The following is a 23501-nucleotide window of genomic DNA, read 5'->3' as shown; positions in this document are numbered from 1 at the left end:
GTATATTTTTTAACTTTCCAAAAGAATATATTCCGTGTCTTCCTTCATAATCCCATAATTTACAAAATGCATTTAGGCGTAACGTTGACATTGAAGATTGCTGAAAATAAAAACTTTATTGTTCTTATGTCCGTGCTCGCAGCACTAACTTCCACGGAATCGACGCAATCGGCTTTAGAACTACTTTAATTTACTGAATTTTAGAGCATAATTGTATATCCATCATGAGTCCTACGTTTTCTTGACATGGTTGTGATTTTAAATCCGCACGACTCAAAATAAATTGAAGATTCTGTCAGTTGACAAAAGGTTTTGATTGTACGGGATACATATCGTCGTGTTTTGAACATACTCAAAAGAGACGACAAGATTAATAAAGATATTGTAGAAGTCTTGAATCAAAACGACAGACAATTTGTAGTTCCGATAATTTTGCAAATTAGAAACAAATTGTTGTTTTATAAAAGTTAAGCATCTGCTTCGAGAATGTAATGAAATTTTTACTAAGTTTCCTTCAGGATCGATAGTTTTGTAGGATTCCAACCAGGACGATAATATTCCACTGGCAATGGAGTGCAATGTGTGGATTGGTGATCTTGCAGATACTTAAGTGCCTAAAACAAAAATTGATAAATTACTTTATCTGTCTTAAAATTTAATAAAAAATTTGACATTAATATTTTCAACTTTGCATATACCAGAACAATAGCAAGCTGCTGTCTTTCAGCAACAGTACAATCTTCACCCAATGTGGAAGGATAGCTCACTACCCAATTATTTTTTATCATATGTTTAGTCACAAGTTCTAGAAAACGTTCCTCCGAAGCTCCCACTTCCGCCATTATTGATACTAAAGAAACAAATATATTATTCACCATTAATTATTGTACACCGAGAATAACTTACTTCTTGCTTGTTCCGTTTGGGCGCATAACAGTTTTAGGACGAGTTTAACGTTTTCTGCTGCGTCCCTAAATACGTGAGGATAACGTCGGACGAGAAGTTTTATCAATAAATGATTGCCTCTATTTCCAGATAAACTACACTCGCTCATCTCGTTGGTCCCTTCAATGGGAACTGGCGTACAGATCATTTCATCCTCAGTCCTTCTCACAATTAAGACAGGTCCATTATACCTTTAGATAGAAGAAATATTCCATAGATAATAAATCTGAACATCCATTGTCATATTATTCACTAATGTATGATAATGTTAGACCTATTTTGTTATTATTATTATAATTGATTATAGCTCAACCCTTAGGATCTTTGGCTACCTATTTAATTGCTCGGCTACGTTTAGATTGAGGTACTCTCTGACAGTAGTGCGCACAAGACCCTCGAGGCGTGCGGGCATCTTTGTTATGGCCAGAGGCAGAATGTCGTCGAAGGTTGCATCCAGAACCTGGAAACAAGTAAAAATTTTTAATTGAATTAAAATACATTTCATAAAGCAATAATGTTTTAATATAATTACTAAGTTTTGGATGGATGGATAGTTCATGGCTGCCCAGGTAGCCGTGTATCCACCAATGCTCCATCCGAATAAGATAATCTTATCTTCTGAAAACCCTAAACGATTTATAGCAAACTGCATCACACAGTCGATTGCGTTTTCCTCTTGTAACGGATATGGAGTGCCCTGCGTTATTATTTAATAAATGAATAAATTTGACAGAAATATTAATTTTTCGAAAACATTTATCTTACTGTACTGCCACCAAATCCTGGATGATTCCATCCCAGAACAGAGTGTCCTTTGGCCAAAGGAGTTGACATGATTCCTATCTCATAAAATCCACAGTTGCCCTCGCAAGTTATGGTTAAGACGTCACCGCAATTGGTTCTGATAATAAGTAATAAAGTTAAGAACTTAAGTTACAAATTATGGTAATCTAATATCTTACTTGTTGCGTTTGTCGACGAACATTGTATCAATCACATTATTATCAGCGGTTAGTAATTTATATCTTTCTCCTCCATTTTTCATCAAATTTGTTCGACCTTGTAGTAAGGGTTGATGCATTGCCCAAATAACTAATGTCACACAGCCTGGATACATAATCTTTATGGCAAAAGTGTGTGCTATCACGTACGCAGCAAGTCTGCAGGGAAGAGCAAGTATTATATCTTTGCTTCCATGTTGTCTGCTTCTTCCCTTTGATCCAGATTTAACAATACTTTCTAGAGAAATTCTCTGACGATTTTCATTCCTGGTTGTTAAATGTAATCTTGTAAATTCATAGACTTCTTTATAACAATCAATATTGCTGAAGAAGTATCACTTACCCATGTACATCAGAGACTCGAAAGTCAACAGGCCATGCCCAAAATTCAAAATCAAAATTATGCAATTCCTGACGAGTCTCATGACTAACACAAGCTTTTGCTTTGTTTAAAGTATTTATGAATTCCAAATAAACGGGGTTAACGGCTCTAGAATAACTACGAGCAATCAAAGAGGCTATTAGAATAGCTCCTGCTATTGCTTGCAGTTTTAGTACGGAATAAAGATGTATGTGCCAATGTTCCGATAAAGGGTAAACCTTCTGGTACATAAATATGGCAACAAATGGAATGGCATATATGCTGATGGACCACATTGTGGCAAACTGGAACAATGTCAAGCTTGTTGTGATCTTACAATAAAATAAAGTGATAAATGTTTTTATTAGAAATTGCATATAACTGCCGTTTGATAGACACAGAGGTAGAGTAATACTCACACAAATGACAATTCGATCTCCCCATCGTTCCAGACTGTCTGGATTATACGGTTTCTGTATCAAAATAAAAAAATATTTAACCTCCAAAGAAAATCTGACATTATGTATATAAGGGAGTTGTATACCCACGTCCACAGGACGACCCCACCAGGAAATCTTGTAAATCTTGAAGAGACGCGGGCTAAAAGTGCATTGCCAAAGTGTTCGAATAAATGACATTTTTCATAAGGTTCCTCTGGAATTCTTTTATGATGTCGAATTACTTGATGGTATCGAGAGACAACCAACAGTAACACGCCATCATGCTAGAACTTGATCACGCGTAAAGCTTGTTTCCGACAGTCGTAATAATTATCCTTTTTTATGTAGGTAATCGATTGTACCTGGTCTATTTTGAGTTCAACAAAATAAATGTGACACTATTAAATACAAGGTTGGAATAAGATGAAAATATACGTTAAGGGCTGAATTATTCGCGAATAAAAAAGTAATGGATTTAGTGCGTATAGAATTTATTATAAGAAAATTTATTCCGATTAAACAGCTGTTTTTACAAACGGTAGAAATTTGACTAATCTGATATTTACTTATAGTGATCTACATTCTTTGTGATTAATAATAATTTTAATATCATAAGTAAAATGAACAATTCTACCATGAAATCTTGCCCAAGAAAAAATTCTTCTGAAGGACCCAAAATGAAGAAAAAGATGAGGTATGTTATTTATTTGGAAATCAATTATCATATAATTTAATAAAATTAATGGTAAGCATATATGATGTATAGTAAAGCACAAATGCAGTTGGCTTTAATTAAGAAGAAGCAATGTGATGCCAAGGCCTTAATGATCGTTGAACGTCTCCTGGAACCTAATGTAGATTCAGGATGGTTACTCCAAAATGTATGTTGACAGTAAGATTCTGTTTATTTGATTCTCAAATAAATTTTCACATTTTCTGCAAATTTCAACTGTTTAATTTCAGTTGGGGAGCATAAACCGTTGTCATATGGAGGATGCAATTGAGGAAAGAGCCATTGTTAAACAGTGTGGATATGTCCTGTGTGATAATTCTATAACTGTAGTAATTAATCAACGTTATCATATTTCTACTAAAAGCAATAAAATATATGATGTGAGCAAGCGCAAAAATTTCTGCAGCTCTCGTTGTTATGGTGCTGCGAACTACCTTTTGGAACAGTTATTGACCAGTCCTCTTTGGCTCAGAGAAATTGAACAAATTCCAAAGTTCCAGCTCTTACCATTGAATCATGATATATGTAAAGGTGTTCCCGGAGAAATAGTTGATTTGGGAATCATAAATCTTGAAATTGAAACTGATAAAGAATCTAACATAGCACCCACAGCAGAGATAGAAACTAAACTTGATAAATCTAATAGTAAGGAGAAGCAAAGTGAATCTTGCAAAAGTTCTGTAAATGCAAATGATACTATATTTGAAACAAGAAGTTCCATTGACTTGTCAAAAGAGAATTTTGATGTTTTAACAATAATGTCTAACATCAATGAAAAGGCAGAGGAAATGAGACATGATACAGTGGATGAAGATAACACTTCAATATTTTCTCAAAATAAGGATAATTATTTACCAGAATCGATTAAAGGTGAAATGAAAATAATAAATGCTGTAGAAAATATGAAAACTGAAGGGACTCTTGCTTCTAGTATTGATTCAAATATAATAAGTATAAACGAAAATTATTTGGAAACTGATGAAGATCAATGTGAAAGGTCATCAGTATCACAGGAAATAATAAACTCAGACATTTTGACGTTTGACGGACCACCTATTTCAGAATCTGTCAACTTTGAAAAATTTCATATAGGAAAACATGTAGAACGAAATCCTGATGATCAACTTAGCGGCAAAAAGTCAATGAAAAAAATAAAAAATGATTTGAGGACAACTGAAGTCAGTTTCGAAATGTTGTTAAAACGCGTGGAAAATCGTTTTAAAGAATGGATCACTGGAGATACTCTGTGTTTACTCTTAGGAGAAGAGGCTGTGAGGCAACAAACAATGAATAAAATAGAGCGACAAGAGAAATACACAGTATTGTGTAAAAAATTAAATCGCATACAACTTGAAGAAGAAAGAGAAGATAAGCAAGTATTGGAAAAAGCAGCTTCATTGAAGCCACTTCCCCATTTTTCTGAGCTGCAGAAGGAAGGAAGGAAAATGCAACTGAAGGTGTGAAAATTGCTAAGAATTATCAATATATATTTATTAACAAAGATGCCCTGTGTTATTACATCTTTCATTATACAGGTGCGAGCATTCATTGAGGGTCGCACAGTAATAGAAATCCCTGAAAAAACAACTGAAACAACATCTGATAGGATTATCGAGGAGGAATCAACTCCTGTGCTACCTTTATTGGATGTTCACGCGCCAAGTGCTCTCAGAAGACGTATTTTATTGGATAAACTCAACAGGATGTAATTCTTTGGTTATATACTTCAACTCACAAATATTCGAATAATACAACTTTTTGTAATTCATTTTAGATTACCAGATTTGTTACGGGCTTTAGCTGGCAGTGATATTTATTTGACAGAACAGTATGCAAATAGCAGCGAAAGAAGTGCAACAGTAAAGGCACTTGTAAATACATTTTCTCTGTCAGCATCGAATATAGTGTTCAAAACCATAGAATGGACTCTCGTCGGTTTGATTTTCATTAAACTGTAAGTACCAAATAATTTCAAGCCAATAGATTATAATGTATATAAATTAATCTGTTTTTTAGATTAAGCCTGATAGACTCGCGAATAAAATTCTTACTGTCGACTGAGCAGGCATCCATGTACACATCCATGATTTTAATGTCCTATAAGTTGGAACCTTTTTACTTGGACAGACTAGTAGCGAGGTTAACAAATACTTCTGAATCCTCCATCACAGTGGACGAAGTGAAAATGTAAAGAAAGTGCTTTAATTGTATACATTTAATTAATAAAAAAAATACGATCGCGCTGAGAAATCTTATGAAAAACATTCGTGTTTTTTCGTTTCCGCAATAATTTGAAAAATCACAGACACTTAAGAAAGCTGCGGCTCATACTCCTCCTCATGTAAAATGATCGGAAATTCATTACAAGGAATGTATTGTTTATAATCCACGATGATTTACAGCGGCCCCGATCCTGGAATACTCCCGGGAACACCCGTCAGTGGTGAACTAGGACATTCCAACACCATCGTATCCATTTGTGCAGCCGACGTGGATTGTTCTTCCAATGTTCTGTTGCCCATTTTCTCTCGCAGGGATTCGTAGAGACTATGTACAGCTTCATTGTGCTGGAGAGATTAATCAACACAGTAAAAATGATGCTGCTCCATATATTTACAATGAAATCTTAACGAGAATTTCAACCGAAATTACCTGGCTAGTCGGTTGCAGTGCTTTGAGCAAAGAGTGTTGCCTGGCAGGAGGTAATTTTGGATGAATGTACCAAAGTAACTTTAGTAAATGTCGCGTTACGTTATCCCTGCCCAATCCTGCCAGAAAGAACTCATCGAAGATGACCGTGCAGAAAGATTCATTAGAAAACTCATCTGCCATGTTCAGAATTAATAGCGAGACCTACAGACGATAGATTGAATATTAGACTTGGAAACTTTTCTATTAATGTTTTATACTTTAAAGTCTCGTACCAGGGTGTGTAAGAAAGGATCCTCAAAGGCTCGTTGTGCCTGACAATTAGGTAGAGTTGCAAGAACTCTCATGAGTCCTCTGGCATCTCCTCTTCCTCTACCTGCTCCGCCCCCACCACCAACGTGCAGAGCATAGTACATTGATAAAACAGCAGCAACACCTGAGAGTTGCGCATAGGCCTGACAAGCATCCGGCGGAGGACCAGAGTGTTCTATAATGGCTATTGCACTCTCTCTCTCATCCGGTGGAAGTCTACAATTCAGTTGGCGTATTTGATCGTCTACCTGTTCAATAATTTTATAATCACAACCATTGTACGATTGTTAGTCATAATTTCGAATAGTTGACATATAAAATTACTCGCCATGAGAGACATTAGGGCCGGTAAAAATTTCGTCACAACTTGACTGTCCAATTTTGGCTCTTTAAAATCCTGAGAGTCTATCATCTGCCAAGCTGATAAACCCAGTGCCAGCATCCGCAGGAGCAGTACAAGCACTGCATTTTCTCTGGGGAGGGCTTCCCCATTTATCAAGTGTAGTGCTATCTTAATTGCACTGCTAGCCAGAAAATTCACTGCATAAGGATCGCACAATGTCATACTTAAATCCCCTAAAACTTGCTCCTGACCTCTCTGAAATGTATCAGGAATTATTTCTAAATCTTGTTAAAATATTGAATTAATGGCATACCTTAATACTGTCTAGAAAACCTTGTAATTCGCGTGACCTTTTGATGTCTACGTTTTTCTCCCTGATACATGCATCAAGACACCATGTAAATTTGTGGCAGGGATCAACAGAAATTATATCTTGTACCTGCGTAAAAATAATTTGATAAAATTTGTCTGCATGAGTTTGAAATTGTAATAGCTTTCATATACCTCTAGATCGTGTAATGCCATTAACAACTCTGCTCTTAATGTGCAGTAATGAATATTTTTGGTTCGTAGAAAAAGAGTTCTTAGGAACTGTAATACCATATCATAGAGTTTTACACTGTGACCAATCATATGGGCAAGCTTCTGAACAACTTCTCCTTGTCTTCGTACCTACAGATTGTAAAAGATACATCCAGAAGCTCTTTAATTCATAATTATAATGTAGATTGAGACATACCTTTGGTGATGGTGTAAAAAATAGGCTGTTAAGATTACAATGATCAAACAGGACTTGCTCTTTCTCAATAATATAACGACTGAATAAAGGAGATACTTCATCTCCAAAAAGACTCTGATTATCTTTCCAAATCTGTCTTTTAACTTCAGTATCAGCATCATTGTACAGTTCTTTTTCTCGCACTAGGACTCGCAAGTATTTATCCTCGATATGTGGTGTATTTCTCAAAATGCACATAACAACTGGCCTCAGAGCAGATACTCTCACAGCAGGAAAACTTTTAGACAATAATTCCTTAAGCCTTCTATCTCCACTGATTCCTTTCTCTCCTCTTTCAGCTCCTATTTCATTTATTCTTCGTACTAATTTTTCCCTCAATTCTTCCAGAACTGATGCATGAAAATCCAATCTCCTAACACCATGCAAGTCAAGTAATGGTAGCATAGGCCGCAAGGATGGTAGTAAAATACCATTTTCTAACTGCAAGATTATCCCAAAATACGTTAACATTTTATAATTATAGATATTTATAAATATGAATATAATTACTTGAAATTCTTCTATAGCTTTTAAAGGATCTGTACAGCTTGTTAGAGCATCTCTAAGGAAGACCTGACCAGGTATTCCAAGATCTTCCAGACCATCTCCAGTTCCACTATTACTCTTTCCAGTACTCATTTTTCCAATTATATAAATTTGTCCATCAATTCAATAATATTATCTCTTATAACTATTCTCGACCATATATAATTAAGGAAACAACACATAGCATAACCACACAATCTTAAAAACTCCCATATTGTGCTATACCATCTCTGGCTATACCGTTCCCATTGGTTAAAAAGATATTTATCGTCTATACAATTATAACAAGATGGCGCCACCTTCGACTGTCACCGATTATGTCCCAGAGGATGATGTTGCCAGATGTTTCAATTGCCATTTGACGAATTTCGTCACATCCAGTCACATTGTAAATTTTTCATTAGCTCGTTGATTTTCATTGAGAATATTTTTCATTCACAAGGGATTTAGATAATACGGAAACGTGGTGAACATCTGTTTAATATTTACAAAGGTTTGACAGATCATAGATTTTGAAGCGAGTTCTCAAAAAACAAGGAAGCACAAGAGAGAACGAAAAATTTATAGGATATCGTGAAAATATTAATAAATTTTTGTTGATTCACATTGATAGATTACGCTCGCGTTTAAATGTCTACGCGGTACATGAAAAAGGTGTATGGAGGTGATGTAGGCCTTGAGAATAATAATGAAAATTTGAGTGATACAGAAATTCCAATAACTGGTGTCAAGCCTAAACAGTTCAATGTCTTTGATTTAGTAAGTTAATAATAACTTATACTACTTAAGTATTTGCTATTATTTGCTTTTATTTTATTAATTATTTGTACCATATTGTTGCTTGGTATAACAGGTTATATTAGAGTTATGTTGTCATAAGAAATTTTTTGTATAGCTCAATCAAAATTCAGAGAATGAAGCTAAGGATGATGACGATGAAGGGGAGTCAGAGAACCCAGTTATTGATACTACAGTCTCAGAAGTCAGTAAACGGAAGAAGAAGAAGAAGAAGAAGCATAAGAAACTTGATAGCTCAAGAGTTCAGCAGAGCTCACGGCGTAGTTCGGAGAACAATGAGGAGGTAGATGAAATTGAAAGAACTGTTAGGGAAGTAAACAAACTTCTAGGAGAGCCAACACCAGGCTGTAGTCAAGACATTGTAGTGAATGAATTAGCAATGGTACCAAAAGCCAAAGAAAATACTCTTACCATTCAGCATAAACATTTAAATACTTTCAATGAGCTCAAACGAATATTTGGAACCAAGACGATTCAGGCTGAGCAAAGGTATTATTGAATTCCTGTATTAGTGCATGTACAAAGTTTAAAAAGTTTGGTGCATATTTTGTTTAAATCCTTTTTATAGTAAAAGAAGAGACAGGGACAGAGTTGGACATTTGAAAAAAACATGGTTAATCTCCGCACGACATAATTGGCCTCCTATTGGAAAATCAGGCATTTCAATGAGCATTGATCAGTCGATTGAGTACAAAGGCAATGTTCAATATTTTGTGTTTGAGCATAATTCAACATATATACATATTCAGAAGAAGTTTCTTCAAGTTGTGGAAAGCATGGATCCACAGAATATCATTGTAGTGTATACACCAAAACATATTGTACCTCTCCCATCGAGACTGTTGCAAGTATAAGTTTTAAATTTCAGAAAATAGTAAATGCACATCCCTACCACGTAGATGGGTTATTGCAATTGTCTGAACTCTGTAAGATGAGCGAAGACTTGGCAATGGCGGCCGAACTTGTTGAGCGAGCTTTGTATTCCTTGGAGTGTGCGTTTCATCCGCTATTTAACATCACAACTGCAACTTGCAGACTTGATTACAAAAAGCAACAGAATCGTGCATTTTTCATAACATTATTCAAGCACCTTCTTTTCGTTGGTGGACGAGCATGTTACAGGTATCATATATTGAATATCCAAATTTAAAGTATGCTATAAACTAAATATATTCATGCATATTATAGGACTAGCTTAGAACTTTGTAAGCTGTTGTTATCACTGGACCCCGAGGGTGATCCATTGGCTATCATCCTGGCTCTAGATCTCTATGCTCTGAGAGGAAGGGAATACACGTGGTTTGTAGAATTCTGTGAAACATGGGAAAGCACCAGAAATCTTACACAGCTACCAAACATGGCATATGGATTGGCTTTGTGCCATTTCCACTTAGGAAACAAAGAAGCTGCAGAAGAACTTCTGCAAAATGCTTTAATTATGTTCCCCGGAGTTCTGATTCCATTGCTTGACAAATGTAGTGTCCAAACCGATTCAAGGGTATATTATTTTTTACTGAGTTACTAGATTTTCTACTACGAATATTGGTTAATGTTCCATTCAAATGACATATTGCAGGTACTAGGCCATGACTTCTTTAACAGCAAAGCTGCGGCAACAACGCCACCAGCTTTGGAGAAGCTTCAAACTCTCTATGTGTATCGCAGCTACCACTTGTGGAAGGAAACTGATATTTTGTCATGGTTGGAGGCTCAGGTTCATATTGTCTTAAATCGTGTCGATTCTGAAGATGATTATGTTAAATACTGTACGGCTAAACGTAGCAAGCGTTATCAAGGAAAATTACCGATGAATATCGCAAGACATATTATATTATCCGATATAAAGGAAGTCACTTTTAATGTCCAAGAGGTAAGTTACTCTACGTATTTCCAACTATTTCTATTTAAAAACAAGATCCTAAATAATCATGCTTTTTTAATGAAAATTATGTAGATGCAGAACGGGGGTTCCATATTATCTCATGATCCATTACCACCAACTGATTCGATTGATCTTTATTCACGCCCTACACCTCCGCCAAGAACGAATCATAATAATTCGAATTTGTTTTCCTTATTCTTTTCTTCGCTTTTTATGGACCTCGACGGTGACGTTGCGATTGCTGCTGCCAATGGATTCAACTTATTGTAAGTTGAAAAGTCATGAATGTTAAATGAACATAGCTGTTAACTTGTGTGATTTTGTTATAGCGATGAAAATGCACGCAATGATGATCATGATTAAGGTTTTTCTAAAATTCCGAAGAATCCTCAAATACTGATATCCAATTAATTGTAGAAGCAATCACAAAGAAGGAAGCTCATCGAAAGTTAAGAAATGTAACATTTAATAAGTATGAGGTGAAAGTAAAATTATGTTACACTATTGTAGTGCCACTTTAAAAAAAAACTCGACACAGAACGATCATTATTTTCCTTGTTGGAACGACCGCAAACTTTGTGATTAATATTATACTTGACGAAGTAAAATTGTAACTATTATCCCGAATGGAAGCTATTGTAATAAAAGGAAGCATAATACCGTTTGTACATAAGTTGAAAACCCGAAGGCACGTGGTTATTTTTTTGTAAAATATTCCGTGTAACGATGTAGCTAAAAATATAGTATCGTTTCCATTGAGCTTCGGTGTATAAAACCCTTAATGTACATAAGTCGTTGGTTAATATGCGTCTATATGGACGTAAGAAAATAAAGAAAAGAAATACGTACGAGCAGAATGAAAAAAAAGGATGATCATCGTGAATTATAATTATGAAAAAGCCAATGATGGTCAATAATAAATGTATTAACGTGAATCGGAAGAAATTTAATAAAAGCATATGAAGTATATCTCGTGATAGTCTTCTTTGATATTCTATTTGGTTCTTTCATTTTTTTTTTTCTTCATGTGTATACAATATTAGCTAATAATGAGATTAATTAGCAGTTCCCTTAGAATTTATATCTTTTACGTATCTATGTACACTGGATTGCAGGTAACAAAAGTGAATACGCGATGCCCGATCGCTGCTTTTCAACAAAGACAGTTAGGAGGAACTGTAGGTTATTGTTTTTTGAAGACAGGACTATTTATAAAAAGGAATTCTTATTTTCGTTTTCCTCATTAACATAACTTTAGCAATGTACGCACCTTCTATACAATATCGCCGGATTAAAAGTTCTACAGATTACTTGGCGTTATTATTTATACTCAGTAAGTCGGTATATAGTCAGTATCTAAAACTTTGTTAAATGCGTTATCTGCGTAATCTTTTTTATCCCATTCCTTTCTATTGTTAATCATCAACTGGCATAAAATTGTAATTTTTTTTAGTTCTTTTGCTCTTGTTCTCTTCAAATTACTTTTATAATTCAAGACATATTGCCATCTATAGTCGGTCCACGAGTTGAATGTGATTATTTGACAGTTCGCAAACAACGCAACTCTTAGGAAATCACAAGTAGCTATGCATATGCATAGTTTGTGACAAAAAATTTATTCAAAACCATGTATGGTTTGCTAGAGCTTCATTGATTTCGATCTTTAAAAAAAACACATTGTACTGATGGACAACTATATTCATATTGATTTTCTTGAACATTTAATTTGCACTTAACACTCGTTTCGGGTGATAGCCTTACTTGCGACTTGATAAAAATTTTAATAATTAAATAAATTACGCTAAAATTTCGATGAAAATTTTGAGGTGGCTGACCGATAAAAAAAGTTGAGATAGAAAATAAAATAAAAGAGAATCCAATTAAACACCGGCGTGTACATTTTGAATTTCGAGGTACGTTGAACTCTTCCCCTTCTTTGATTTTCATAATAATTCAATGTACATGCCCATTCGATTTTATAATATACCCCGGAATATAGGATTGTAACGGCAAATTCCAGGGCCGTATTCTTGATAAGTAGCTTTGGTGTGACAAACTTCATAAAAGGCTGGTTCATCTGCTAATAAAGCACCACCGACCCAGACCGCGGAACGTTGCTTGTAGTGGGATACTACCTGAACATCTATAGGTTTTGGCTGAAGCAAAAAAAATATATAAATTTTGTATCATTAAATAATGGTATCGATACTCCTTTTTCAATTTGAAAACATACCGTAATGTGACCACCGCTTAATTTTTCACTAAGTTTTAATCTGGCATCGACGGTTTTCTTAATATCACGTTGCAATCGTTTGCCAAAATCCTTGAACATCGTGGAACCACCGGACAAAACAATATTATTGTATAACGGCCTCCTTACGTCTATAGGGCAGTTTTGAATAACGTCGTCCACGATCTGGCTGAGAGGCGTCGTGAAGTCTGGATTGGAAAACTGGAAGATTTCATGAAATTAGTAGATTAATTTAAAGTAGCGGAGTTAAAATAAAGAAAGACAGCTTACTTCAGGATGGAAGAATATTTCTGGTCCAAGGAATCTTTCATATCCAACGTCTACTGTAAAAGGCTGTTTAGTAATACTGTTAATGCCCTCGTACTTTTTGATGTATTTACTAGGATCACTATCGTACTTTGCAAATTCCTTGGCGATGTTAGGACAAATATAACAGTATTTTTCTTTGATAGCCTTTGCTGTTTCTAAAGACTGTTCTGGTGGAATTCCAATTTCACGTTCTCTCAAAAGACTTTGAATAAAGTATGTTATATCTCGTCCAGCGATTGGAATGTGCTTTATGCAACTGCCTATGACATAACCATCGGCCTAGATACAGAAAGCAATAAAATGGTGTCTATAAATCTATAAGAATTTAGTTAGATTATTTTTTTTGAACTTTCAATTACCATTGGAATAACATGTGTTACGCCATCGCCACTATCTATGACAATGCCGGTTAACGGTCGATCATCGACGTGTTTTGTTATCCAAGAAGCAGCCATTGCTAGAACTGCTTGTACAGCAATATATAATCCTGGCACGTTAAAAGATTCAAACATAATTTCAGCAATGTATTCCCGATTCTCTGGTGTGTTTAATGGAGGCTCAGTTAACAAGAAATAATGATCTTCTGGATTAACTCTAAGGTACTTAAAGATGCATTGCTGAAGGAATCGTTCCATCAAGTCCCAGTCCTCTACCAAACCATGTCTTACTGGATACTATAGATACAAATTGAATAATTTAAGAAAAAGTATGAATTTTCATTTTCCATCGTACCAATATATCAGAGCCAGTATAGTTACTTTGACAGCATATCCTGTAGCATCAAATGCTTCATAACCAATATAAAAATCTAAATCTTCTACACCCTTGGTAATCCTTCTGGCAGAATTATCTCCAATTTTGGCAGTCTCCTTAATAGCAATTGCTGAGGGTATTGTAAGTTGGGGATCCATGTTTCCTGCGAAACCCAGCTTGGTATACCTGGATAGAATCAAAACATTTTAAAATCCATGATCAAAAATGAGGTACTAATTTTTCTCATTGCACAGAAAAATGGTGTTATCTAAGCTAACAAATCTCCATATAGTCCATATATTTGGATCTGACTCCCTGGAAACATTTTATTGAGCAGGGGACGTACAGAGTAATGAGAAATTTCATCTTAGGGCGTATACCGTGAGCAAACTGTCAAGTCTGCTGTGGTTAGTCACTTCCTTAGCCTAATCGCTCCCGTTGAATAAAGAATATTCGTAGATCCTCTCAAGCCTTACCCAGTGCCCACATCGATAACACACGCGGGAAGATGCCCAAGCGGCATTTTACGTCGACTATTAGTTTGTTCACTCGCTCGAGATGACATTTTCTTTGTGGAAAAATAAGTACTCGAAATACTTCTCCCGCAAATACCACACCTCACACACGACCACAATCAAAGCACGACCACGGCGCCACCACCTTCAATCCAACGGCTTATCTCGACAGCTCTTCGTCAGGTCCATACTTCATGCCAGGAAATAGGGAGCTAACTTCAGACTTTATGCTAAAGTTGCTCCCAATTTTAACACATAGTTAATAGTGCCGAGTTTTGCCATTCGTAGAGCATATGTTCCTCAATTCGTGATTCGTTAGCAGCAAGTACTGAGGGGTGTGGGAGATAGAAATCAGCTGTTTATCTCTATACATTTCGGGCGGTTAAAGATACCGCTTTTCTTTCTGAAAAGTTCAAAAAAAGATAAAACGAGCCATAAAATACGCTCGTAAATTTCACTAATTTTCAGAAATGTATCTGAAGTCCGTGATGTTTCATAAAGAATTTTGAACGCTACGGCAGCAGGGCTTGTCGAGAAGAGATTTAGGTTTGTTAAAATAAGAGTCAACAGAAAACGATGATGCGTAGTAGTCATTAGCCAGGACTGATATAAAGGAAGAAAAGCGGAAAAAGAAAAGCCAAAATATATTAGTGGGTTATTTTTTAGTGCTATAAAGCAATGCAATAGGTTCGTGAAAAATGTTATGGTCCAGTGTCTCGCTGTTATGTGCAAGGTACAAACGAGTAGAATACCAGCCAGTACGATCCGAGGTGATATTGTAAAGTGACGTTATAACTCCCGTGAGAGCAGAGTTTGAGATAGGAATCCTTCTTCTTGTACTGTAATGAGAAGTTAATGTTTCCCAGTCAAATTTACATTTAAAATCAATTAACCTTTCTTAACGCAAGCTTTCTGTTCGTCCTACGAACGGATATTTTGCGGGTATTTAATATTGCATTTAAGGGAAAAGACGAGAGATTGATTATATAGAATGGAGTAGAATAAAGGAAGTTTATTGCTTTTGTAATCTTATGTGTATTTCTTATGATTCTCTGCTCGCATGTTGATGGCACGTTTACCGGCTAAAGATACCTTGACACGTAACGATATAGATGGCGAAGTGTATGACTACTTTTATCCGGCTTTAAGTATAAAAATATAGAATACGAGGTACTTTACTGGCTACGATATTACGAAATAAAATTTCTTCTTTCAATAAAACTTATCACTTCTTACATTTTTGCCTTGTATGAGAATACTTGCATGATTTAAGTGACGTCATGGATATTATTACTCTACTTTGATTCAGGCTCTCAACGAAAGATCTGAAGTCTTCCTGAAAATTATTTCCAGTCAATTACTTTTTTCTTTCTTTTTCTCAAGGTAGGGATACAAGGAAATGTACCTTTAATAACCTTCTAATTTCTTCTGATATTTCTTAATTTGTATGTACTTTTTTTCTCTTGTTGCAACGATCAAGGCCCGTATTCTCAAATCTGTCCTAATGATTCTTGCGTGCGATTCTCGATTTGAAAAGCATTGGCAGGGGTCGTATGCGATATTCACAAGGATGGATCGAGAATTCAGGTCCTGATATTCGTATCGAGCATATCAATCATCCTTTTATCTATCACTGATCTATTTCAGTCGGTACTGACGAGTATCAAAAGTTTAAAATTCCTCCCGGTTTTTCGATGCGGTGACAGCGTCGTGCACTACTTTTGAGTCTTCTGTGTCACTTATGTATCCTTGTTCTCCAGTATAGTGCGTCGGGTAGATCAAGAGCGGTGCCGCAGAGAGCGCTACCAGGTCCCGTTCCAGAAAATGTTTCTTCCAGGCAACTCTACACAGAAAAGCAAAAATAATCTTACGAAATATACAATCTGCATTCTTTCAAATAATTTCTTTTAGACCGTACCTGGGATGTTTGTCGAAAAGGATTGGTAAGTATTCATCGACCGGTACCATCGACTCCAAAGGTTTGGCTTTTAATAGTTTTTCAGAACCACTCTTTGATAACATATAACCTACAGTCCAATAACTGTATCCAGCATAGACTAAATACTGCGAACCTTCAACCAGGGGTTCCTCTTGTTCCTGCATCCGTTTTCTTCCCAAGTACCTTGAAGGATTATGATATAAGATAAAAATATAAGGGTTTTTGATCATCTAACAATGTAGTACAGAACTTCGTGTACATGAATATAATAAGCGGATCAGGTAGGATGAGTTTTAAACAAATTTTCCTTGAGATAATACGAAAGTGGGTGGATTTTGGTTCAGAGAGTGTAGAAGAATAAATCAATGAGAATACGGAATGGAAATCTTGACAATTCCACTTTCTTAAGGAGAATCAATTTAATTAGTGCCATTTCCCGATCTCCTTATGTTTCTAGCAATTTAATCAATCTAATGTTAGATTTATAATAGATGAACCTAAGTTCTCTCTTGTTAAAGCCATAACGCAGCTTTATATGAACGTTATGGCAGTAGCATCCTTAATTAGGCCATTATCCTTTGATCAAATGTTTGCCTTGGAAACTTGAAATTAGCTGGTGGACCTTGGGCGTGGTATAATTAATGATGCTCTAATGAATTCGTAACTAGTACGAGGACGAAGGAGAGGAGCTGGGAAGAAGAAAAAGGTTTCGTAATCGATTTGAAGAATTTTAAAAAGTTTTTGTCCCACTGCTTTCATGTACGCATAATGAAGTTCAGGTCATACCATCTGATCCGGCTATTTTGCAGAGAGTTAATTTCACCTTCAAAAATCAATGAAAAAATATTCATATTGGTACGTTTAGTCTTCAGTGTATCATTGAGATAAACAAATCATTATTTTGTTAAATAATTACAGCAAAATTGTAGTCGTTATCACGCAAAGTCTGTTTTTTTTCCAGTTAATTCGCTGATAGATCATACACAAATATTTCATTGATATTTTTAGTACACCCTGTACATTGACTAAATTAAAAAAATAACATGATATAAATTTACTTACACCAAATCCCAGGAAATATTCAATCGATCCAATTCGTTTAAGATGAAATTGACTTTCTGTCGAAAATATGGTTCAAATCGTACGTCGTCTTCGAGAATCATTATTTTCTCATATCTATTTTCGATCATCTGTAAATCATTTATTTTTTTTAATCATATCAGTAGTATAACAAGGGGGGTTCTGGACTCAAGATTCCTAGATCCTCGTGAAGTCACTCCTTGAAATCGGGGGGCGGGGGGGGGGTGTTTGACGTCCACGACGTCAATCCACAGCATGGATGCGAACCTTCGAAGGCTCTTGAAGTGTCTACAAATGTCAGTGCAGGAATCCGTGTCCAGAGCTTCCCTTGTTATACTACATACATGCTAAAGTAATAACATCATAACAGCTGTTACACGTGAAAAAGAATTGTACCTTATTCCAGACGATATAGTGACTCAGGAAGCAGCCAATCTCGCCCATGGTCATGGGTCTATCGGTCAAAAATATTAAGACAGTATTATTAACAAATGACAAAAATTACGTGTCCACGTGTATACACATATGTAAATACGAAGGTTCCATGCTTGGAAAATTTTTCGATAGATTATTAGAATCTTGTGTCGACATGCAACAGCAGGCCTTCTGGATTCTGGCTAATATTAAGCCGTTAAGTCATACCAGTGACTGCGTGTCGGTAGTCGTAAAGGTTTCATGTAAATTATTTGCCGAGCTTAATATTTGACGACATCTGACGTCAGAATGTATCAACGAGTTTTGAGTTTGCGTCTTCCAAGCAATAACTGGTGACGACTTCTATATTTAAAAACGCAGCCCTACCTTAACGATTTATTCGATTAGATATACCTACGTATATACACGTTAATATTTCATTTGCGTAATACCTGAGAATTATCATTGAAAAATGGCACGTATACGTTTACAGTATATACGTATTACTTTTAATATTATTTTTCTGTTTATCTTATTATAGGTGTCTCGGTTACCTTTTGTGATAAGGGTCTGCATACTCAGGCATCATTTTCACACCCCATTCGAGCAATGACGTCTCGTTGAGTGTTCTGAAAACATAAAAAAATTGTTTAATTAGATCAAGATCTCTCCTTATCAGGAATCTATAGCGAAACTTTCCAATTCTAATTTCATTCCTGTCACAAAGATATCCGATTAAGTTTTGAACCCTAAAGTGCCAGGGTGTCAAATCCAGGTAAACTTCATTAAGGCTTCTGGCCGGCTGAAATAAATTTACTGCTTGTAGCGGTATGGCAGATATTGACAGCTGTCAAACAAACAGAAATGTATGGGTGGAGGGAGTTTCAGTTACATTAGCGAGGATTGATAAGAGATGATGAAGGTTAATAATTTAATTTATCGATAACGAAAATTCAATTAATTACGGATGAGAAAGGAGGCTGACAGACTGATTTATAAAAAGATGGGAAAATGTGAGTAGAAGTAGGGTATTTACGAAGTTTCGTGAACCTTTCAAGAATTTAATTGTCTTGTCTCAACTAAACCGCATCTTAAAATTGATCGCGAGATTTCATTGGGGATGCTGCGCATCCAAGGGTCATCATTATCATGAATCACGCAGTTAATCCCAGAGCTTTTACGTACTACCTCTGGAAGCCGTTTCCATTTATTTTTGTCAACCTTCTCAATGATGTTTTTCAGTTTAAAAGGAGCAGCACGTGCTCCCTTGGTTACGTGATAAGTTTTTTATCCTTAGGATAACAATATATCTGCGACGGAACGTCGCTCACAGATATTTATTTCAAACGATTCAGACCTTACGGTTCCATGGGTCTGTATGAATAACTTCATGTATGTATATATATGTATATTGATATTAATTTTAGCAATGCCACGTTTCGCAGATATATCATTGTTTCATTATCGTTAAGACGAAATAGGTATCTCGGCAATTCTCAGACCAAATTTCCCCCTAAAACAATAACCCTTTGTTTTGCTGCGTTTCGAACTTTCTTATCGGTTAGAAATTCACTCGCAGGATTATTCATATCGAAGTGAAAATTATTGGATTGTTTATGGCAAACCGAAGATTATTTTATCGAAAAGGTCAGATCAGGAGACCTTATAATTTTCTCGAATGATTGAATGCGAGTTGTCGTTTTCCTGAAAGGAGACCGTGGGGACATGTCTCCACGTAACCCACTCACTCTCTCTCTCTCTCTCTCTCTCTCTCTCTCTCTCTCTCTCTGTCTCTCTCTCTATGAGCTTTTCTAATTTTTATATCTTAAGTTATCATTACTATAACATATACTCCTGAACGCTACAACTTGATGGCAAAACCATGAAAGATTTTTCATGTTCATAAACGAAATCATAAGAAAAGCATCGGAGAGCCTTAAATTTGATCCAACCTCACTCTCAGCTTTGTCACATTATTCATCTTTCGTCTTTTCATTCCTGTAGGAATGCAATAAAGATTTTGACCTCGATTTTTTTTTTACCTTTCGCCAAGCGAAGCAATGTCCGGAATTTTATCGAATTTGACGTCGTCAAAATCTGACTTGAGGAATTTTGAGGGAAAATGTTACGTCACGAGCGATAAGCAATTATAAATGCCAATTGTCAGAATCAACGAAGTGTTATCAAAATATTTTGATGTATTCGTCAATATTAATGAATCTCACCAGTGGGCCAAATGTGATACACGATGGACAAGAATGATGTAAAAGTAAACTGGAGAATTAAAAAAGAGGGAGAAAGTAGTTCAATTGCTCTTAAGTAATTCCCGTTGGCTGTAAATCGAACTAAAGTACACATATAATAATACATTAAACGTACTGATATACTAGGTGTACTCTATAGATAGTAACAAATTGGTACATTAAGAACGAAATAGCAAGCAGGAGAAAGTCGTACAGTCGGTCCACGAGTACAATGTGTTTTCAATTCGACAGTTTGCTAACAACGCAAATTCTAATCAAATAAAACGTGGCTTCCCATAAAATCACGGGAATATACGATGAAGTAAAAAAAAAAGAAATTATACTTCAATGCAAAGCCATGCATATGCATAACCTTGTAACGAAAATTGTATGCAGAGCCACGTGTGACGGACTTAAATCTTACAGGGTTACAGATACAATATAAACAGTGACCAATTCACAATATAATACAAACCCCGCTAGAGACTTAGTCAAAACAAAGAGCTGCTCTATATTTACGGCAGGGCAGTCAAAACACACATCTTAGACACTAAAATACGTTTTGAAGTTTTCTCAGTGTTGGGCGAAATGGTCGATACGAAGGAGCTTCCCGAATTCTTATCGGTAAAAAGTCCACAAAGATACCGTGAAGAAAGTCAGTAAAACTTTTTCTATGATATATTGATAGAGTAATATCCGAAGGCTCCTACGTGTGAATTACCCAACATAATGGACTCTAATAATACCCACGACTGAATGACAAGGGTAGGCTATGCCGCATTCAGTACCCACGCACTTCATATAGCATAAATTCGAGAAAGTTCGAGCGTCCAGCTCTGTTTACCCTGAGCCACCACCACAGCTATCGAGAGAGTGAGGCGTGACGTGTGTTCGTTACGCTCAACGTCAAGAACAAACTGGGCACAGGAATTTCGTGCTACTTCAATTCTATGAACTATGAACTCGCACAATGGCCATATACAACTATCAAGCAGCAGTAGGCTATCGCTCGAAAGATTAGATAGCTTCAAAACAAGGAGCTTGCGAAGATCTTCTGTGAGTGAAGTCTAATTAATTTTTGGCACATAATGTACGGTTCATCGGTCGAGAGACGTGTTGTGCGTGACTATTGCAAATAAGGGTACTATCCATAAACTGCCCTGAGTTTCGTCTAGTTGAAACGAATATGATGCCTCCCGAGTTTGCACGGAGGCAAGGTAAATGCTCAATCGCGATTATGGGATTCAGAGAGATCGGTAGGGGGTGGAAAAGGGGAGTGGGGAGAGGGGGGGGGGGTAGACTAGACTTTACCAAATTATAAAGAAAATTTGACGCTGTAGGCGAGCACGTTTAATCATTAGTGTCCAGCTCTTTCCGCCCACGTGAGAAATTCAGGCTTATAATATTCGACGAGGATAACTGGCGAGGTTATAGGCCAAGCGGAAATTGACCAGTATAAGAAACAGGAATAAAACTGGGTGATATAACGATGGCAAATCTAGTGACACTTAGAATTAGTCGATCCTATTAAAAGAAAGGGAAAGAGCCGTTAAAGGGCCTTTAGTTAATTCTGCTTCCATTCGATGGGCTACAAGGCGCAATTTTATTTCCTTCCATATTGACTTTCTCGTACGCAGTCATAGTTGTGCTCTACTTCTTTATTAGCAAGGGTTGGTTATTAACAGACTTCCTTGTGTAGCTTTTATTAAATTTTTGAAATTCTTCGATGACTAAGAAACGAAGTAAATATCATATATACATATACAGGCTAGTCGAATAAGAATTCTTTGATTTTCACCCTGGTCCTTAGATATATCTCATTGGGACGGGATGCTGGCAGGATGAGCTCGTGAATTGACGATGTCTAAATGAGACTGAAAAGATGTAATTTCAAGAGTGAACTTGCTGGAGTTTTTTTTTATCTTTTCTCTTGTAAATTTGTTTATGGATTACGGAAAATCAACGCATTTAATTTAAATGCCTCTTTGTATCGACCGATTAATTTAGCTGCTAAGCCGTTTTTCGAAGGAAACTTTTATCGGTATGACAGCCGATAAGAACATCCTTTCAAGGCTTAAACGAGTCTGTTACCTATCAAAGCGCTTCTTTGGATACACTGCGAGTACAGAATCGATAATTTGAGGAATATCCAAAGTTCCATCCACTTTCGGAAACGTTAAGATTTAATAAAGCTTTTAGGTTGTGTTCTCCTCCTTTCGTTCCTGCTTTGTTACAAATTGTCTTACAGGTCTTATCTTCCAAGGGAAAAGAAAAGCACGATTAATCCGATTAACCTTTCGGGTTTCCTGCCCGTGCTTAGTTATTACCAAAACCATATACGTGCGGAATGAAAAACCGCACGCGAATCTTGAATCGTTAAGGTATTTTGCTCCTGGCTCGACTTTTCCTTGCTAATCTCGCTATATATTTTTCTTCCCATGAATACTCAGCCTACTTAACCACGTAAGGTTCCCCGAGGCACGATATTGAAAGTTCCTTTCGTTTCCATCTTCTCCACTTTTCCATTCTTCTTCCCTAGTCTTTCTTTTTTTTCCATCAGAAAATCACTTTATGACATTCGCGCGGCAGGCAGTTGCGTTTTTCCCAGTTCGCTATGTAAATCATAATTCTCGCTGAAAATCGTGTCTTTTCCACCGAGTAATCGAATAAAGCATTCGTAAAGGACGCAGAGAAAGAAAAAAGTTTCTTCCTCGAAGTGCAAAGGAAAAATGTCTGAGACGGAACAGGGAATAACACGGGAAAATCTATATGCCGTCTCCGACGCCTTTTCCTTAGTTGCTATGAATCTGAAAACTGAAAAACAAGGTAAATTCTATAATCACCTGCATCGGTATTACGTTTAAGCGATGGCTCAGGGTTATATTTGTTAAGCGTAGGACGATATTTTCCAGAGGCAGATGAAGAAATGGGGTCGGCATCGGGCCGAACTTTGCAATTTCGCAATGGACTTGACGCCATGTTGGTAATATATGAGATTAAAGTAACCAACTCGACTCACGAGGCAAGTGATCCTAATGAATAAAAGATTTGAGGTGGGTCGTACGAAAACCCGTAGGATGCTACCCCACCCCTCCCAAATCTCAAGTGACCGGATTTACTGCTAATGAGGAATACTGTTTTCTACCCTCAAAGCTTCATGAACATCAGCATCGTCATCATCATTATCATAATTCTTCTTCATGTCGATC

The 23501-nt window shown here is 36.3% G+C and overlaps 6 protein-coding genes across 13 annotated transcripts in view; 2 read left to right on the top strand and 4 right to left on the bottom strand.

The window, feature by feature from the left end:
• Window position 1: 1 nt before the first annotated feature.
• Window positions 2-3005, bottom strand: LOC107273669 (protein ABHD16A). 2 transcript variants are annotated; one of them, XM_015752096.2, is made up of 10 exons: window positions 2856-3005; window positions 2727-2780; window positions 2290-2612; window positions 1908-2213; window positions 1711-1846; window positions 1478-1642; window positions 1278-1405; window positions 907-1136; window positions 699-850; window positions 2-614 (listed from the first exon to the last, which is right to left on the bottom strand). In XM_015752096.2, the coding sequence occupies exons 1-10, from the start codon at window positions 2943-2945 to the stop codon at window positions 504-506; spliced, it is 1695 nt and encodes a 564-aa protein (XP_015607582.1). In that variant the 5' UTR covers window positions 2946-3005; the 3' UTR covers window positions 2-503. The 2 variants fall into 2 exon arrangements, with proteins under 2 accessions (XP_015607582.1, XP_024946678.1); XM_025090910.1 differs by having other exon boundaries at window positions 1908-2105.
• Window positions 2956-5742, top strand: LOC107273608 (putative RNA polymerase II subunit B1 CTD phosphatase RPAP2). Of its 4 annotated transcripts, none has more exons than XM_015752009.2 (7): window positions 2956-3070; window positions 3320-3441; window positions 3514-3628; window positions 3711-4937; window positions 5016-5185; window positions 5255-5434; window positions 5497-5742. In XM_015752009.2, exons 2-7 carry the CDS (start codon window positions 3368-3370, stop codon window positions 5669-5671), a joined length of 1941 nt encoding a protein of 646 aa, XP_015607495.1. In that variant the 5' UTR covers window positions 2956-3070; window positions 3320-3367; the 3' UTR covers window positions 5672-5742. The 4 variants fall into 4 exon arrangements, with proteins under 4 accessions (XP_015607495.1, XP_015607487.1, XP_015607479.1 ...); XM_015752001.2 differs by having other exon boundaries at window positions 3022-3159; XM_015751993.2 differs by lacking the exon at window positions 2956-3070 and adding an exon at window positions 3096-3213.
• LOC107273660 (negative elongation factor B) lies at window positions 5661-8344 on the bottom strand. The gene is made up of 8 exons (XM_015752086.2): window positions 8073-8344; window positions 7524-8003; window positions 7289-7456; window positions 7098-7223; window positions 6770-7039; window positions 6405-6689; window positions 6133-6333; window positions 5661-6047 (listed from the first exon to the last, which is right to left on the bottom strand). Exons 1-8 carry the CDS (start codon window positions 8199-8201, stop codon window positions 5877-5879), a joined length of 1830 nt encoding a protein of 609 aa, XP_015607572.1. The 5' UTR covers window positions 8202-8344; the 3' UTR covers window positions 5661-5876.
• Window positions 8345-8445: 101 nt separating this feature from the next.
• LOC107273650 (transcription factor 25) lies at window positions 8446-11547 on the top strand. Of its 2 annotated transcripts, XM_015752076.2 has the most exons (9): window positions 8446-8601; window positions 8722-8867; window positions 9004-9395; window positions 9475-9703; window positions 9775-10028; window positions 10095-10404; window positions 10483-10776; window positions 10861-11054; window positions 11118-11547. In XM_015752076.2, exons 2-9 carry the CDS (start codon window positions 8739-8741, stop codon window positions 11149-11151), a joined length of 1836 nt encoding a protein of 611 aa, XP_015607562.1. In that variant the 5' UTR covers window positions 8446-8601; window positions 8722-8738; the 3' UTR covers window positions 11152-11547. The 2 variants fall into 2 exon arrangements, with proteins under 2 accessions (XP_015607562.1, XP_015607556.1); XM_015752070.2 differs by having other exon boundaries at window positions 8479-8867.
• A 206-nt stretch (window positions 11548-11753) lies between these two features.
• On the bottom strand, window positions 11754-14758 carry LOC107273675 (actin-related protein 3). 3 transcript variants are annotated; one of them, XM_015752110.2, is made up of 6 exons: window positions 14578-14758; window positions 14107-14287; window positions 13708-14022; window positions 13310-13627; window positions 13022-13240; window positions 11754-12944 (listed from the first exon to the last, which is right to left on the bottom strand). In XM_015752110.2, the coding sequence occupies exons 1-6, from the start codon at window positions 14664-14666 to the stop codon at window positions 12765-12767; spliced, it is 1302 nt and encodes a 433-aa protein (XP_015607596.1). In that variant the 5' UTR covers window positions 14667-14758; the 3' UTR covers window positions 11754-12764. The 3 variants fall into 3 exon arrangements, with proteins under 3 accessions (XP_015607596.1, XP_024946717.1, XP_024946714.1); XM_025090949.1 differs by having other exon boundaries at window positions 14482-14699; XM_025090946.1 differs by having other exon boundaries at window positions 14448-14578.
• An 873-nt stretch (window positions 14759-15631) lies between these two features.
• LOC107273925 (glycosyltransferase 25 family member) overlaps window positions 15632-23501 on the bottom strand; it is a 36790-nt gene continuing 28920 nt past the window's right edge. The window contains exons 6-10 of the mRNA XM_015752581.2: window positions 18604-18678; window positions 18032-18089; window positions 17618-17745; window positions 16535-16738; window positions 15632-16459 (exon numbers count right to left, since the gene is read on the bottom strand). Of these exons, the coding sequence (XP_015608067.1) occupies window positions 16288-16459; window positions 16535-16738; window positions 17618-17745; window positions 18032-18089; window positions 18604-18678 (637 nt within the window). The 3' untranslated portion in view covers window positions 15632-16287. The remainder of the gene's footprint in view (window positions 16460-16534; window positions 16739-17617; window positions 17746-18031; window positions 18090-18603; window positions 18679-23501) is intronic.

This window comes from Cephus cinctus, unplaced genomic scaffold (genome assembly GCF_000341935.2).
Source record: "Cephus cinctus unplaced genomic scaffold, Ccin1 Ccin1_scaffold0091, whole genome shotgun sequence".
NCBI classification, from domain to species: domain Eukaryota; kingdom Metazoa; phylum Arthropoda; class Insecta; order Hymenoptera; family Cephidae; genus Cephus; species Cephus cinctus.
The sequence above is the reverse complement of the archived record's forward strand: the minus strand, read 5'-3'. Positions and strand labels throughout refer to the sequence as shown.